We start from the raw sequence: 16,697 nt of genomic DNA, 5'->3' as shown, positions 1-16,697 counted from the left end.
CCTCTTTACATACTCCTGTCCTTCAGTGCATCTAGGGCATCCAAGAACTTCCTCAAGGTCTTCTGGATCTAACAGCTCCTGACATACCACGGTAACTCTCAACCCTCAAGAACTTTTGAAGCCTTCAGAGACTCCGGGTTTCTATGAATATGCCTTTCTTTGCAATTGCTTGTTGCAGCTCAGTTTCTTTGTCGCTCGTAACTTCAGTATAAAACCCACAGAAATAAGAATCACTCAACTCTCATTAATGTTCCACAGTAGCCTTTATTTACACCATCATCCACATTGTTAATTAATAGCAGTAAGGTAAACATAATAGTGTTTGACATTATTACATTGTCATTCTGGTGTGGCCCACCGGGTGGCGCTGTGAGTCCATATTCAGTCGTGTCACAGCGTCTCTGTTCCCCCTCCGCCTCTCCAGCTGAATCTCAGAGAGCACGTTTAGAGGACGAGAACCACGAAATGAATAAACAAATTTATTTTCAAGGTTACAAGTGCATCCTCATACAAAAACCCTTTTATAAAATGAGCCAGCGTCCCCACAGTAGCACCCAGAGAAAACATTCCTAATCAGTCGGAATACAAGTGAACGTCAGCTTCTCCTTTTAATTAAGCTTCAGCAGCCTTCTGACAGATGAAGAGTCTTGTTCCTCAGTTTGTCTTTTTGGCTCTCTATGAGTGCAGATCCCTTAGTTTTCTTTCTCAAATCATATTTTGGAGCAAGTCACAGTTAGATTTCAAAGTAAAAGCATTTAGAAATGATGATGTCTGTAGGTGAAATTCCTGACCTTGTACTACTGTTCACTTTTATTGTAGCTTCTTGGAAACCAGGCTGGCTGATTGCATGTGTGTCCTGTTTGGTGCAAAAGTGACGATAACATGGAGAGGCTTTGTAGGACCATTCAAAGGACCATTCAGGTACTTTTGGCTGTTCCTTAGTTTCTAGTATCAGACTTTATTGTCTCTGTGCTCCTGTACATATCTGAGAAATAGGACAAGTCTTTCCACAAAGGTTTCAAACTTAAGGTGCATTTTTTTTTGTTTAGATCAGGAAACACCTGAAGAAAAATGCATCAAAATTGCAAATATTACAAGACAATCAATCCCAGTTTTTGTTATTTGACAATTTTAGACTCTTTGGTTGGTACTAAATAATTACTAAATTAGCATTTTAAAAATTTTTTTTCCATTAATATGGTGATTTTTTTTCTTCAATTAGAGAGCTAATTATGTGAAGTGTTAGTTGCATATCCCAATATTTAGTCCATTCTTTAAGGTATTCAGTATACATTGAGAAGAGAACAGCAGCAGATTATTATTCTGGAGAAGCAAGAAACAGTGGAAATTTGACATTTTTATTCTGATTCAACAATGTTTTGGTCCTTCTTTATGAGCTTTCACCTTCATCTCACAGCCACAGGGGAGGCATTTTCTTTTGTTGGTTGGTTCGACTTTATGGAAAATCAATGTGCAGACAATGAGCACTTTTGTATTTATAGTTTTAATCATCAAAGACCGAAAACTCTCTGTGTTGGAGTGTTCAAGGACAGTCTGACATCAGAGACTTCAGCTTCAAATGCCTGAACAAAACTTTTATTTTCAGCAAACAATGATTGTTTTTCTGACATCCACGTTTAATTGTCGGTCAGCATTTTAAATATCCAGCAGCGTATTTTACCATCAGACTGAGATTTCTGGGGTATCGAATGGTCCTCGAATGCACCCATAAAGGACAAACCGGTCACTACTTCCTACAGAAATATGTTTTATGGAAATGTTTTGCATCACTGCACGAAGGAGAGAATCTAGAAAGTACTTTGCCTTGAAAAATTGCTCAGCAGTGGTTTCACAATCTGCATTAAGTGGGGTAAGTGATTCAAAACTCACAGAGCAGACTTCTAACCTCTTCTGTGGCACAGAACCAGCCCTCTCATTATGAGCCACCCTTTTTAAAATGTTGTTTGTTCTGCCGTAGAAACTACAGAATCAGCCACTGAGGGTTGTAGCGCAGATTTAGTGAACACGACCCATTAATTTCGACTTTGATTCCTGCAGGCAGCCGCCTTCCAGCAACCAGAACAACACTACATCAAACGGCAGTTCCAGTCAGACGAGAGATTCGGGGTCGGAGATGAAAGAGGATGATGTAACCTCCTCAAACTGAGGCCCTGACATGAATCTCCCCTTTACAGTAAGTAGGAATCAAACTTCTTCCTTGTCCTCTTTTATTAAACCTGAACAAGACTAGTGAGTCTGGTTTGGAAGGGCCTGATGCACCGTGACTTTTACAGCATCCCAGATTTCAGCACCTCCGCCCTCGACGGCTGGGGGCCTCAAGGTTGCATCATTTGGTGCAGAGGCATCTCGGCCTGTCTGGATCTGACTTCACCAACACTCTCCTGCAGCATCACCGCCACTTCGTTATTGCTTAATCTGCTCGGGGAGTGTGTGTCCGGCCGGCTGAGCGAGTCAGATAAAACCAAAACCGACTGCCAGATGTTTATCTGTCTCACCGGCTGCCGGGAACCAAACAGACGCTTCAAAGTGAACTGAAAAAAGTTTGTTTGTTGTTTACTGATCTGCCTTTTTTCTACTAGGATGTCTAAGAAATCTTATTTTCCTGCTGATGTTTTGCACAAAATAAGAAAACGGGCGTTCTTTAACGAGGAAATTTAGTTGTGTTAACTCTGGGTCTGCTTCCTAGCTTTGTCCAGGACTTTAAAAAAAGCACCTCACAGTCTTCCCAAACTGATTCAGCTAGCATGGTGGTGGGCGGATTTTTGAAGATTATGATTACAGAGAAGTGGTTCACAACTATTTATAGCACAGAACTGTTAGCAAACGTGAAGCAGAAAGCTCAGTAAGTGGACCTTGAGTAAAAATTTTATTTCATCCAATCACATTATTCTGTGCATTTGTTTTTAGAGAGATTTCCTGCCTTCCAAACTTAGTTTCAGTCAATCTAAGATGATCATTCACAGAGAACAATAGGTTACTTGTTTTATTAAATTAAATTACTTAAATTTGTTTTAGCAGGGGGGCTGCACAGTGGGGTACTGGTTAGCACTTTCGCCTTGCAGCAAGAAGATCCCTGATTCAAATCCCGGGCCTGGGCCCGGGATCTTTCTGCACGGAGTTCTCCCTGTGCACGTGTGGGTTTTCTCCGGGTACTCCGGCTTCCTCCCACAGTCCAAAAATATGCTGAGGTTAATTGATAACTCTAAATTGCCCGTAGGTGTGAATGTGACAGTGATTGTTTGTCTGTATATGTATTCCTGCGACAGACTGGTGACCTGTCCAGGGTGTCCCCTGCCTTCGCCTGAGTCAGCTGGGATAGGCTCCAGCACCCCCCGCGACCCTAGTGAGGATAAAGCGGTGTATAGAGGATGGATGGATGTTTTAGCAGGATGGAAAAAGTACATCTTGGAAATCAGTTTTTAACAACACAGGTGTGGACAACAATTAACACTTTTAGTTGGTTTCTTTTTCTTTGCAAATTACAAGGAAAAAAAAAACTATTTTTAGGCTTCAAAGCAGATGTCAACTGTTACTTTTTTTCAGCTTTTTGTGCAGATTGTAATGACTCCATAAACATGCATAAGCAAATGCTCAAATTCATCCGACTCTTCATGCAGCTCCGTTACAACTTGCACAAAAACACTATTCTCAACTGGAGCATTAAAAATAGCCCATAATCATCTTTAGTTTGCTCCTTTCTGTCTAAAATTGTAGCATTATTAGAAATCTTAAATCATCCCCAAGCTTCTAAAAATTAGAATTTTATTATGTGTACATTCAAAGGATGGTTGTTTATTGCCAATGTTCTGGCTCATATATATATATCTCATAAATTCTTTTTTGTTGTTGTTGTTTTTGCAGATTTCCGAGCCTCCCTAAATGCACCGTCACAGGGTTTGCAGAAACAAAAGAAAAAGTCAGCACCTTTTCTTTCTTTAATCAGTGCAGCTTGTTTTTGTAGCTTTTAATTGTCCCACTGTTTTAACCTTCCATGTGGTGCAGCTCAGGTGTTTTTCCTCATAGTTTATGTTGTTTATTGCAAAAGTCGGAAACCAGAATCGAACCAAAATTGTCTCTTTTGACCAGTAATATAGCGTCACTTATGCAGCTAACAGGTTAAATTATGCAGAGCAGCCAGTTCTTCAGAATCAGCCTACCTTCAGGCATGAGGATCAGTACTGCTTCTTTAATCTTTCCACATCTTAAAATCATCACATTCATTTTTCAATCTTTACCAAACCTGCACAGCAACATGTCAAGGCAACACAGAGTGCCAACTCGCAGCTCTTTGGATCCACCATCTGTACTTCAGCTTCACGCAGCTTTTTCTTTGATTTACAGGGATTTTCGCTCCAACCCAGTCGCCAACTTTTATTGCTGCTGCTGGGAGTATCGCTCGTCTCCGTTGCCTTAAGATGTTGCCTGCGTGTTGTCGTGTTAACCTTCGACCGCTGCAGGCCGAGAGCACAGGCAGAACAAGCAGCCACAGAATAGAAAGAGTTCTTAAAACACTGGGAGGTAAAAGTAAACCAGGAAACAGCAGATTCGCTTCACAGTCGGGTGTTTTTAGAGCATCAACGAAGAAACACCCCCACAGACTGTAGTCGGCAGCAGACTGTGGTCGTACTGGAAACTCTGTCAAAGTGAAGGAAGTAAAATGACTCGACAAGAACACGTTCACCCAAATTACCACCAAAATAAACCGACATATTCTCACTCGCCCCTTGTGCTGTCCAGCTACACAGAGAATTTGGGTTTACTTGTTCACAGTGACTCTGACTCGGTATAAAAACTAGTACGACTGAAGAATTACTCCTTCTAAAAGCTGTGTCCAGTGTGTTTTGTGGATTACACAGTGTTGCACTGAATCTGACACACAAATCTCAAACTCGGTCGATCTGCACAGCTGGACACCACAAGAGCAGCGGTTCACAAAGTAGTTTAAACCCACAGAAACTTCAGTAACACATAGTGACACTTTAGACACAAGCAACTAGACTGAATTTGAACAAATAACACTGATGTTTAAAGGTGTGCAGGCTGTCGTGCAGGTCAGTTTCTCAACAGCTGTTGGACTAATGGACATATTTGGTGCAGAATTTTATGTCTGAGTGAGGATAAATGTTAATAATCTACTGATCCGCAGACTTTTCCTGTAGTTTGAATTTTTCTATTAACCAATGAAAGGGCTGAACATCCATCCATCCATCCATCATCTATACACTGCTTTATCCTCACTACGGTTGCGGGGGGTGCTGGAGCCTATCTCAGCTGACGCGGGCGAAGGCAGGGTACACCCTGGACAGGTCGAGGGCTGAACAGTTTTGGGGAAATATTTAATTGTGATTATTTTTTATGGATATTGCAAATTACATCCGTCCATTTGCAATACCTGCTTTATCCTGCAGAAAGTCTTGTAGGGCACAATCACGACCTGACACCTATGGCCAATTCAGATTTGTATTACAATTTTAAAGTTAAAGCTATATGTAGGCTGCAAATTTGGAGCTTCACATACTTTAATGGACTTGGGAAGCCGACAAAGTTTATGTCATGCGAACCCTTACGTACTTACAGATTAGCATAACAGTTTGCATCAACAAGATCCGTCTTTCCACATTTTCCATTTGATGTCTGTGTACAAAGTCACATTCTGGAAGCAGCATGTTGCGTTTTAAAAGACGGGGCTTCATGTCGGATTTTCTTCATTTGTAGAATTTTAAGATCTTGACTACTTTATGCAAATAAGGGGCTTCCAGCTGCAACTCACCACCTCTGGAAACTCCTAAACTAACTGTTGTTGATGTAAAATAAAAGACAAATTCAGCACCTAAACAGCTTGTTTCTCAAGATGTTTCCAGAAACGCAGTCAGTACGGTGTTTGTAGTTTAAAAGAAAGTAAAAAAAACAATGTTTGTTGCCGGAGTGTGTAGCTGGTATTGGAGAAAAGCTGTTAACATCTGTTGTAGGAAATGGTGCAACCCCTTTCTTCCAAAAACGCCCCTGTGGACGCAAACCATAAGACTAGTGCAATATTTTCTGTATCTGCATGACATAAATTAAATTATCTTCCCAAATCCATTACTGTGTGGGGTTACGTATGAATTGGACTGCTCCAAGCAAACCTCACGCACGTGTGCACATTCACAAGGGAGTATAATCAAGTCTTAACACTGGCCTTAGTCTTGCTACTACAATACCTTTGATGCATGTTTTTTTCCTTTACGATATGTCTGAAGATAAAACTGCAATTAATGAAACAACAAACCCGAGCGACCCCTGCACTGCCCTCAATCCGTCTTTCACAGCCACTCTGGAAACCGCTGCACAACAACGTGAGCGAGAAAACGTGTCTTGCTGTAATTTGGGTGAACCAAACTCTCCGATACATTTCATCCTGTCAAAAGCTGTGGCACTCAGCAGGTGATGAGAAAAAATTCTGACAAACAGCAGAGCATTTAATACAGCTGAATTCGATACCACATTAAACACATTATAGATCCTGCAGATGTTCCCTGGTGAAGACATACGCAGGAGGCAAATTAAATAATTTGAGGGCAATTATTAATTCAAGAGGATCAATTAGATAATTGCAAATGATTAAACTGTGGGAGCATTAAGTGTATTGAGAGCATGAATTAGTAATTTAAGAGAAGCATTTATCAGAAATCCTCCTCAATCACCTGCTGGGTTGCTTTTTGTTGTTTAGATACCAATATGGTATAAAAAGGAGCATTCATCTGGTGTTTGTGTACTGTCAGGGTATCGGCTGCCGGGTTTTGACACTTATATGCGATCCCACAGCTCAGGCAGCATTAGTGTCTTTTCCCTCTGAGTGTAGCTGAAGTGTTGGTCTGCAAAAATCTCCATCTCTTTTGAGTGCATGACAACAAAAACTGCAGTTTCGTCTCCTCCCTTCAACTCGTTTCTGTTTTTTCCTTCCTTCCACAGAGTGAAGATTTCCTGTCGATTTCAATTTTCCAGAGCAGACTCAGAAACAAACAAAGCAAAGGTAAGAATTATCCACTGGGGTTTTTTAAATATGATTTTAGTGTGATATCTCCTGTGGAAAGGAAATGCCATCGTCGGACTCGCAGCAATACAGCACTCCCAGATTCAGTTCATGTCAGGTCTGCAGCAGTCCAATTCCCTGCTTTTTAAATCTTTGCAAATGAAATCTGGGCCACGTGCCAAGGTGCAACAACCGGGGACATTAGATCAAAGCGCTCATAAGAAACTGCATTAATCCAGAATTTTTCAGGCCACCTCGAGCCTTGGGGACTCCTTTTGAATCTTTAACATCTTTCGGCCTGCTTTTGGAATGTTTCTCGTCTGAGCTGGTTTTGATCCGCAGTTTGTTATGAGCCTCGACCTCTGAAGAAATGAGTCAGAGATGTTGTTTATTTGGCGATCCACAGAGTGTCTGTCTTTGTGGCTGTGAGGCGGCGTTCGTGACTCAGAGAGGCGACAGACGGCGTCCCCTCAGCAGCAGGAAAATAACCACAACTGACGGGTTGTAATGAGGAGTGATGGGGACAATTGTCTTTTGTTTGTTTCTGGCCCATCAGTGTTCTCTTTTTGTCATTTCTTATAGGCCCAGCAGGCGTTTCGAAGTGCTTTTCTCGATGAGGACTGCAGCGGCCATGTTGGAGTGGCGCCACTTCCCCCTACAGTCTCAGTAGTGGTACTTTCCTGCCTCTGCTACGGGTGAAGTTGCTGTATTTGGCAGGAAAAGTGGTTTTGGAGGGACTTGGGGTTTAAGCGACGCTGTTCTCCTGACGATTGCTGCCCGTTGCATGTGTGGCCCTCCACTGTAACTGTGCTGCCGTGTGAGGCAGGTGCTTGCGACTGACGCCCGCTGGCTCTCGCCGTTGGTGCTGATGTTTGTGTTAGCTGCCGCACTAGCGCCCGGGTTGACGTTGCAGCTGCTGTTGGTGTTCATCCTGGCTAGAAAGTGCGCGTGTGTCCCCCGTTGGTTGAAGCTGTGGTGACGGGGTACAGCGCCACCTCCGCTGCCCATCTTAATAAGGGAGTGGCGCTGAGAGTGGTGGCGAGCCACAGATACACCGCCGCCGCCGCCGCCACCTCCTCCTCCAGGTCTTTCTGGAATCACCTGCTGCTGGAGTGGAGTGGAGGAGGAGGAAGAGGAGGAAGAAGGGATGGAGGTGGAGGATGTGGGGTTGTTGGAAGAAGAGGAGGATGAAGATGAGGAGGTGGCAGACGATGAAGTAGAGTTTTGAGGAGGTGCGTCCAGGCGTTTGGGGAGGCCATCTCTCGGCAGGGTGGAGGTGCTATAATACGGCGCTGACTCCGTCTCAGGGATCTGCTGCTGGTGATGGTGACTGCTGCTGCTGTTATTGTTGTGGTGGTTACTATGGTGATGGCTGTGGTTGTAGTGGTGTGTACGGGTCTGGCTGTGATGACTGTGATGATGGTGGTGATGATGATTATGATGATGCCCTCCAGAGGTGGAGGCAGAGGAGGACGGCCCAGGGAACAGGGAGGAGGAGGATGTGGAGGTGAGGACCTTGATGCCTCCTGTTCCCGATGCGCTGACCTCGTGGATGTGTTTGAGCAACTCGTCCAGTGCAGACACATCCACCACCGTCTGGGGGAGGGACTGCTGGGAGTGGTGGTGATGTGGGACTCCTCCACCTCCGCTTCCACCACCTCCTGCTGCTGCTGCTGTTGCTGCTGCTCGCTCATCATTTGAGATCTTCCTCTCCTCGGGGAGGTGAAGTGAAGTCGAGGAGGCGCCAGCTCCGAGGGCTGAGCCGTTGCTCAAACTGTTACCGTGGTGATGAGAGAATGGATACACCTGCTGGGTCAAAGAGTTCCCAACGACGGCCATGAATCCCAAATTGGATCCAGAGCAGCTTGACCCCGACTTCGGGTTGTTGTCCTTGGCGTTGTTGCAGTTCTGGTTCTTCTCGTACTGATGGTGCCGCAGGGCCTTCATGTTCTTGATTGGGAGCTCCGGGGTGGAGTCAGGTGTAGGCAGGCCAGAGAGTTCTCCATCCGCCTGAGAGAGAGACTAAACAGAGGTTAGACCAATAGCATAGCAAACACTGGTGAAATAGGCAACATTTTCAACAACTTAAGAGTATAAAAGCTCAACAGAAGTATAAATTCCAAAGCCATCAGACTCCATTGATAAAAGCAATGATTTCACTTCATAGAACACATGAGCTGCTGGTCTGCCACTGCCCTGAGCAACTGGGTTGTTTGTGCTGTTGTATGAATTGGATTATTTGGCAAGTTAGTTTGGAATCAAACCAACATGGTAAAACATCAAAGTCACACAATGACAGACCATGTTTGTCAAGGGAGTATACTGGCTTCGGTTCCTCATTGTAATGGGCTGTCTGGCAGTGTTGAAAATGTTCTAAATGTTCTGTGTTTTAGGTGGCTGCAATACGTTTATACACTGAACCCATTCACAGAAGTACCCTGCGTAGCTTCCGTACTAGTCTCTTTAAACAACCATCAAATACACTGACTATGGGTAAGTACCTCACACAGCTTGGCTTTCAAAAGCAGACAAATAATTTTAAAATAACTAAATTACTAGATAATTCATATGCATAGGTTGGGAGTCATCCAGGTTGTGGTTGTCCTACCTACTTATGCACATCTGGACTTCTTTTTGGCTCTAGGACATGTTTGACCTCTTAATACAGAGAGTTCCACAGTACTAACCCCCAAGTGGCGAGTTTATAATATTTATTATCACCAAAAACTCAAAATTAATCAAGATGTGAATGATTGTGACACTGCCTAGGGAGGGATTTCAGGACCTTACAGGTACCTGACAAGTGATTTTATAGACCACCTCCACTGTTTAGATAAATGGCGTCCTTCCCTCCTCTCTTTCAAGAATGTAAACATTGTTGTGTCTTGGTATGATATATGGTGTGATTTCTCCTGGGTGGAGTCTTCTCATAATTACTTGTGGGATTATTTTTTTTTTAGGAGATAAGGCAGAGTTAGGTCTTTTAGCTAAAAAACACCCTTCTCCAGTTGGGTAAGTTTTTTTTTTTTAACCTACTTGTCCTGAATACCTTCTAGGTTAGAACTAACTTGTTTCTGTCCGGTTGGCTTAGAAGTTGTCATTATTTGCTCTTGACTGTAGTGTTTGGAATTTCATTGTGTATCAATCCATGCTCTTTTTGTGTTTTATTAAACTTGCCTTTTCAGCAAACTCGAAAACTTCCTCTAGTATCTGTTCTGCTCTATGGCCTTTGACAGTGAAGGCACAGTATAAGCAAATAACTCCAGACGAACAACCGAACCCCCTAGACAGAAACAAATTGACTCTACGCTAGTGGACATTCAGGGTAAGTGGGTGAATAATCTATAAGATACAGATTTTGCCCAACTGGACACAATGTCTTAGCCAAAGGGCTTAACTATGTCGTATTTCTACAACAGTTTCCAGTGCTGGACTTCATTGCAGCCACAAACTCAGCTAAAAGGAACTACAACCTAGCAGAGGCAGAAGCAGAACAACTCAGAATGAGGTTTCAGTGGTGCTTTCTAGTCCAAAAATACTTACTTTCATTCTTACAACCTTGTAAAAGGAGGCAGTAAGATCATTAAGTAAAAATTCAGCAAAAAAATAAAATCAGCATCCTGCCAGCAGATAAGGGGAGGTGGTACTCATCACTGCAAGTTACCATACTAATATAACTACACTGCTCAGGGTCAAGGCCCAGAACCAGTTACAAGAAGGCCATAGATTGACTGCAAGAGTTAGAAAAGGAGACAACCATCAACTGGCAATATTATTACCATCTTTACAGTAGAAAAGCAACACTGCTGGCTCATAGGGAATCCAAAGTCTACTTTGGATTGTTGGGTTCTCTGTTCTGAAGATACACAACGAGCAAGAACCACTTAGATCCATAATCAGCAACATCAATCACCTGTAAGACTGCAAAACACCGCCATCATCTTAGCATCTCTGGTTGAAAATGCTTCAACTCATATCCAAAACTGCACTGAGTTTGCCATCAAAGTTCAGAAATTTAAATTGGCCCCAGATGAAATCATCACTCGATGCACCTCACTTTTCACATGTATACCTGCAGCTAATAATAACTACCAAGACAGAAGTAAAAGACAAGTAGAAACTAGGAAGCACTTGAAACCAGAGACAATCCCAACAGGGCCTTCAATTTGTAAACAAAAGAGTTCTAGTACAACATTCAACAGGGAAGGGAAGAAGAACAGTAGGAACAACATTGTCATCCTGTATGTGGCTGGAGTGTCACAGAAACAGAAAATCCTGGTGCACTTAAGATTTAGCAATATTCTCAGACTACAGGTGGTTCACCCTAAGGGTAAAACAGTCAAACTCAAGCTGAGCAGCATTATATATGCAGTCCAATACAGCGAGGAGTACACAGAACTATACACAAGGGAAACAAAACAACCATCTCCAGGGAGACATATTACTTATCAGGTACTTATAATGCAGTATTGACAACCCCTTCTAGGCAGTACTCCTGTCCACAGCTCAAGTCATGTCAATAATGAAATACATGTGCCTAATTAAATACTTGTGACTCCCTCCCAGTCAGTTAGAACTTAGTTTCTTTAACCCTCAAGCGACCAAGCTATTTTAGCGACTAAAATGACTGACTGGGGTCATTTATGATCCCACTATATTTTACACAGGAATGTCTACTTTAGTGCCTCTTTTTGTGCTTTCTTATCTATTCCACTCCACTGCATTTTAAGATGGATATTCTAAAATAACCTTCTTTTATTATTCATGGATTTTAATCATTTTGACTCAGAGCTAAAGTAAAACCATATGAACAATATGATGCATTGTAAGAACGCAATAACATTTATTTAGACACGCTTTGTCTGCCACTTCTTTTAAAACTTTATTCCTTTTATTTCCTCAATAGTAAATCAAAAGTACATAAAAACAAAATCTACACAAACATCCTGTCTGTATGTGTACAATGTAACATGCAGAGAAGTATTTAGATTAGGGGCGGCTGTGGCTCAGGTGGCAGAGTAGTTCGTCCAAAGCAAGACACTTTGCCCACCTTACCTCCAGTGCTGCCACTTACACTGGTGTATGAATGTGTATGCTGTGTAATGTTGGTGGTGGTCAGAGAGGTTGTAGGAGTGGATTGGCTGCCAGTCAGTCTGCCCCAGGGTAGCTGTGGCTAAAAATGTAGGTCTACCAACTATAGTGCACTGCAAAACACTGAAATATAGCGATTAGAGGTAGAAATAAATAAATAAAACTAAGGCCTACAATAGTGAAAAACCTATACATCTTTCTGGGGTCATAAGTGACCCCAGACAAGTTTCCATTATCCTTGTCACACCAGTTGGCCGATCTCTACAAAAAACTATGAGCAGCTGTAGGACAAGACGATTGACAAATTCATGGTAGGAAACATTTTTCGGATAAAAGATATAAAAACGGCAAATATAATTATATGGCTGGGGTCATAAATGACCCCACTCGGTCGCTTGGGGGTTAATGAAACGTCTTTAAGAACCAAAAAAGAAATCAAGTTACCTTGAAGCATTTATTATAGTCAAAATAACTGACACGCTAAATCAATACATCGGCTAATGATTACAGCACTGAAGATAAAGGATACATGCTGTTTTTCACTTTTATTAGCTCACGTAAAATTCATTTTGCAGTGCCGGTATACATACACACATGCCGTTTAATTAGTCTACTATTTTCAGTTGATCCAATCCTTGTCTATGCAAAGTACTGTTGCAGTCCTATTTCTCAAATGTTTAGCATTTTGCTCACAAAACAAAAGGGGAATCTGGAGTTCACACCAAACCTCTTTTTTTATCAGTCTCATATCAGTGTGTTCAGTACAGAGCTGGAATCAGTCTGTGCTAAGCTTAGCAGAGCATAAAGACTGGAAACAGGAGGACGATATATCATTTCAACGTCGGCATCACAATGTAAAGTGAGGCAAATTAACTCAAACACAGCATGCTCAAACTTTTTGCTGCTTGATACAAAAAGAGTAAATTCACAGTTCTCATTTTCCATGACTAATCTCCACGAGAAGTCTGTCTGAGAGAACATAATTTACTCTGATTTAAGGGTTCTTGAATACACTCAGTTTTTTCTTATATTTTTTTCTAAGAGACACAGATTTTGTTGCCAAGCAGGCTCCAGATCTGAACAGCAAAATAAGGGAGAAACAAGAGAGAAACACTGAAAAAGAAGATCTGGTTGCAAAATGTAATGCAACACTAATGTATGAAGGAAAATAGAAAGGACAATGTTGTTGCCATTGCATAAGGCAAACAAACTAATTAGTTTGACCATTTTAATAATCAGCACAAAGCTCTCTATGACGAGCGTAAAGTCAGATCTGAATATGATCCAAAGCGAAAAATGTTTTGGATGTCTCTCTTTGTGTTAGACCCTATGAGAAAGATTCCCAACTGCTTTTTTTAAAGCATTTGTTTTATGCAGATGCACTACCTTACAAAGTTACTCCAGTCACTATAGAATAGATAATGATTTTCAAATAGAGATGATCAAGTCGTCTGTGGAAAATCAGTGTACTTTTTCTTATTGCACTATATACCATAGAACAACTATATATCACAATGTCAGTTTATTCCAGTATCGGGCAGCCCTACTTAACTGGATAAATGGCAGGCATAAAAGGTTGCCACATGTAATGTTCCACATTAATTCTGTGATAATATTGGACACTATAGCTGGTCTACCATTATGAACATTATGTATTTAATAAGGTATGTTTAGTAATGTTCTGTGGATAATACCATGTGAAAGAGAGTGTTTTTGTTCCTTCTTATGTTCGCACAGTGCTTGCTCAGAGAATCAAAACAAACTTTGAATTTGTCGGGTTTCATTGTTCAAAATTTGTAAGGTCTTACTATGTGAAGTGCTATTAGATGATGACATATGTTGATGCTGTATAGACTGAATTGAAGTTAAGTTGAATTATATTGACAGATGAGCATTTGGACCTTGAAGATGTCAAAGTTCATCCAATTGGCCCAAGTTTCTCTATCAGACATCGACTTTATCTCCTAGCAACTTGGACATTTCATCTTTCTATGTTGCTTGTAACGTTAGTGCGCGTTCACACAGCTGTTAGCATGGCTGTAGAGTCTTTTGCTTTTGGTGGAACTAGGCTAACATGTTCCCTTGTTTCCAGTCTTTATGCTAAGCTAAGTTAACCACGTTCTAATTCAAGCTTCTGAAAAACACAGACATGAGACAATACACGTTTTTCCAAAATGCCTACATTTTGTTGCTATAATCCTCAGGTTTCCTGCTGAACCAGACTGTGTCCTACCTGGGACAGGCTGAGGTCAGGGTCTCCCAGCGGCAGGCCCTGGTGTCCGGGGGTGTGGAGGTGAGGCTCAGCCCGGCCATTGGGGATGAAGGAACTGTACATCTTCGGCGTGGAAACGTCCAGTTTGTCCTCCTGGAAGAAGACAAAAGCAGAGGACAGAGAACAGGAATGAGAGCTTTGATCAGTTTGACTTTCTGTGGATTAAAAAATCAGAGTGAATGTAAGAATACAGAACAACAGGATTAGCAATTTTTAATCTTTAAAGCAAAAAATGAGGTGAACTGTGAGGAAAATCGTCTTCGGTGGGTGTTTCAGGGTGATTTTCAATTATTCCACACTTAGTAATGAGGAGCTTATATAAATATACATTTCAGCGGAGAGGTCAGAGGTCAGCAGCAGCTCAGCGATCCAGTTTATTGCTCAAGGACACTTGGAAAAGGGATAGAGTTTATAATGAAACAGTCGATTGTAATGACTGAATAAAAGACTGAAGTGAAGCTTATTATGTCTCCCCCCAGGGTGAGAAGGAGGTGGGAGGAAAGGATGAATATTAACATTGCTGCTCAGAATTCAACTGGGTATGTCGCTGCCTCTCAGCTTGTTCCTTGACAACAAAATTTGACAGATTCTGCTGCAAATGCATGTACAATGTAGCAGCACTTATGTGTTCAGTCACCTACAGACTCTTTTCCCCACCAAACATCATCCACGGGACTTAAACTGATCTGTTCATCAGCATTAGCGTCACATTTCCAAGTTTGAAGATTATTGCTTGTATTATCTGGCTCAGCAGATGCATAGAGTTAAAAAAGGTAATAAATCTTAAATGTAAACACAATAAAAAGAATATAAATTTCCAAAATATTCGGCACCAAAAAATGTCCTATCACATTTTCAGAGATCTTTTCAGAAATAGTGCACTTTGTTTTTAGGTACTTACTGGTACTCTACAAACACTGATTCTGTTGAACTATATTTGTCTGACTGCATAACTTTGTTTTCATCTGCTCATATCAACATTTGATGACTCAAGTGTCTTTGTCAGGTAAATGTACCGATAAATAATAAGCTGCAATGTTTCTGTGTCACCTCATGTGAATCATTTTTTATGCATCTGAAGGTTTTTTTTTAAAAAAACATCATGTTCTCTGCATCTGCTTTAATTATGAACTATGAAAGCACTTTGTTTATGAAGTATGTCGACTTTTATCTGTGAACTTAATTATAACTTGAAGCAATCATTGCAGAATATGCGTGTGTACTTGGAACAGATAAGTTTGTTTGTTGGGCTATACTTTTTGGTTTTTCAACTGCCTCATTTACTATGAGCTCAGCGTGACATGTTTGCAGATTACCTTCATGAAGCTGTTTCTTCACAGCAGCTAAAATTAACTGAAATCTATACTGTCATATTATAGCATGCCATAGTACAGTATGTTATTAAAATATTAGCAAAAATGCCGTAGTACTGTATGTCATAAAAAACATTGTCAAAAAATTCATAGTACAGTATGCCTTAAAAAAACGTGAAAAAGTCATAATATAGTATTTCAAAAATGCCATAAGTATAATATGTCATAAAAAAATACTATCAAAATCGGCATAGTATTGTATGTCATATAAAATGTTGTCAAAAACGCCATAGTATAGTATGCCACAAAAAACACTGTCAAAAACATCATCGTGTCATGAAAATGTCAAAAATGTCATAGTACAGAATGTCATAAAAATACTGTCAAAAATGTCATAGTACAGTATGTCAATAAAATCTCTGTCAAAATTCATAGTCAAAAATGTCATAGTATAGCATGACATAAAAAAATACATAAATACACTGTTAAACACCATAGTGTAGTATGATCATAAAAAATACCGTCAAAAACGCCAAAGTATAGTGTCATAAAAATACTGCTGAAAATGCTGTAGTGTAGTATGTCATTAAAAACTGCCAAAAACAGCATAGTATTCTATGCCATAAAACAACACGGTCTCACGGGGATTCGTGAAACTGTCACGTCAGTTTTTGTTTCGGTTTCGTGCGCACCAACACGATGTCGTCATGTTTTTCGTGCCGCTCACCACGAGCGAAACCCGCTGTGGTAATCACATCTGAAAGTGGTTTATACCGGCGGATTCATGACGATCTAAGCTGTCCATCGGCGTTTGCGGCCGCCGCAGCCGCCAGACATTCTTTAAATTCCTATGCAAATTAGGCGGATTCATGACGATCTAAGCTGTCCATCGGCGTTTGCGGCCGCCGCCGCGTGAGACCGGGCTGCATAAAAACATACTGTCAAAAATGTCATAGTATAGAATGTCAATAAAAATGTTGTGAAAAAC

The 16,697-nt window shown here is 41.2% G+C and overlaps 1 protein-coding gene and 1 long non-coding RNA gene across 4 annotated transcripts in view; one reads left to right on the top strand and one right to left on the bottom strand.

Moving 5' to 3' along the window:
- Positions 1 to 244: 244 nt before the first annotated feature.
- The window catches only part of LOC110961271 (semaphorin-6D-like), a 284,544-nt gene continuing 268,091 nt past the window's right edge, over positions 245 to 16,697 (bottom strand). Inside the window, exons 22-23 of one of the 2 annotated variants that reach the window (XM_051956008.1) lie at positions 14,358 to 14,489; positions 245 to 9,043 (exon numbers count right to left, since the gene is read on the bottom strand). In XM_051956008.1, coding sequence (XP_051811968.1) covers positions 7,697 to 9,043; positions 14,358 to 14,489 — 1,479 coding nt within the window. In that variant the 3' untranslated portion in view covers positions 245 to 7,696. Of the gene's footprint in view, positions 9,056 to 14,357; positions 14,490 to 16,697 lie in introns of both variants that reach the window. The other variant, XM_051956007.1, reaches the window with a different exon arrangement.
- LOC110961272 (uncharacterized) lies at positions 6,966 to 15,598 on the top strand. Of its 2 annotated transcripts, XR_002596363.2 has the most exons (3): positions 6,966 to 7,033; positions 9,427 to 10,358; positions 14,329 to 15,598. It is a non-coding gene; the product is annotated as an uncharacterized LOC110961272 (long non-coding RNA). The 2 variants fall into 2 exon arrangements; XR_007945249.1 differs by having other exon boundaries at positions 9,427 to 15,598.

The sequence above is a fragment of the Acanthochromis polyacanthus genome, chromosome 11 (genome assembly GCF_021347895.1).
Source record: "Acanthochromis polyacanthus isolate Apoly-LR-REF ecotype Palm Island chromosome 11, KAUST_Apoly_ChrSc, whole genome shotgun sequence".
Taxonomy (NCBI): domain Eukaryota; kingdom Metazoa; phylum Chordata; class Actinopteri; family Pomacentridae; genus Acanthochromis; species Acanthochromis polyacanthus.
This window is presented reverse-complemented; position numbering and strand designations above follow the sequence as displayed.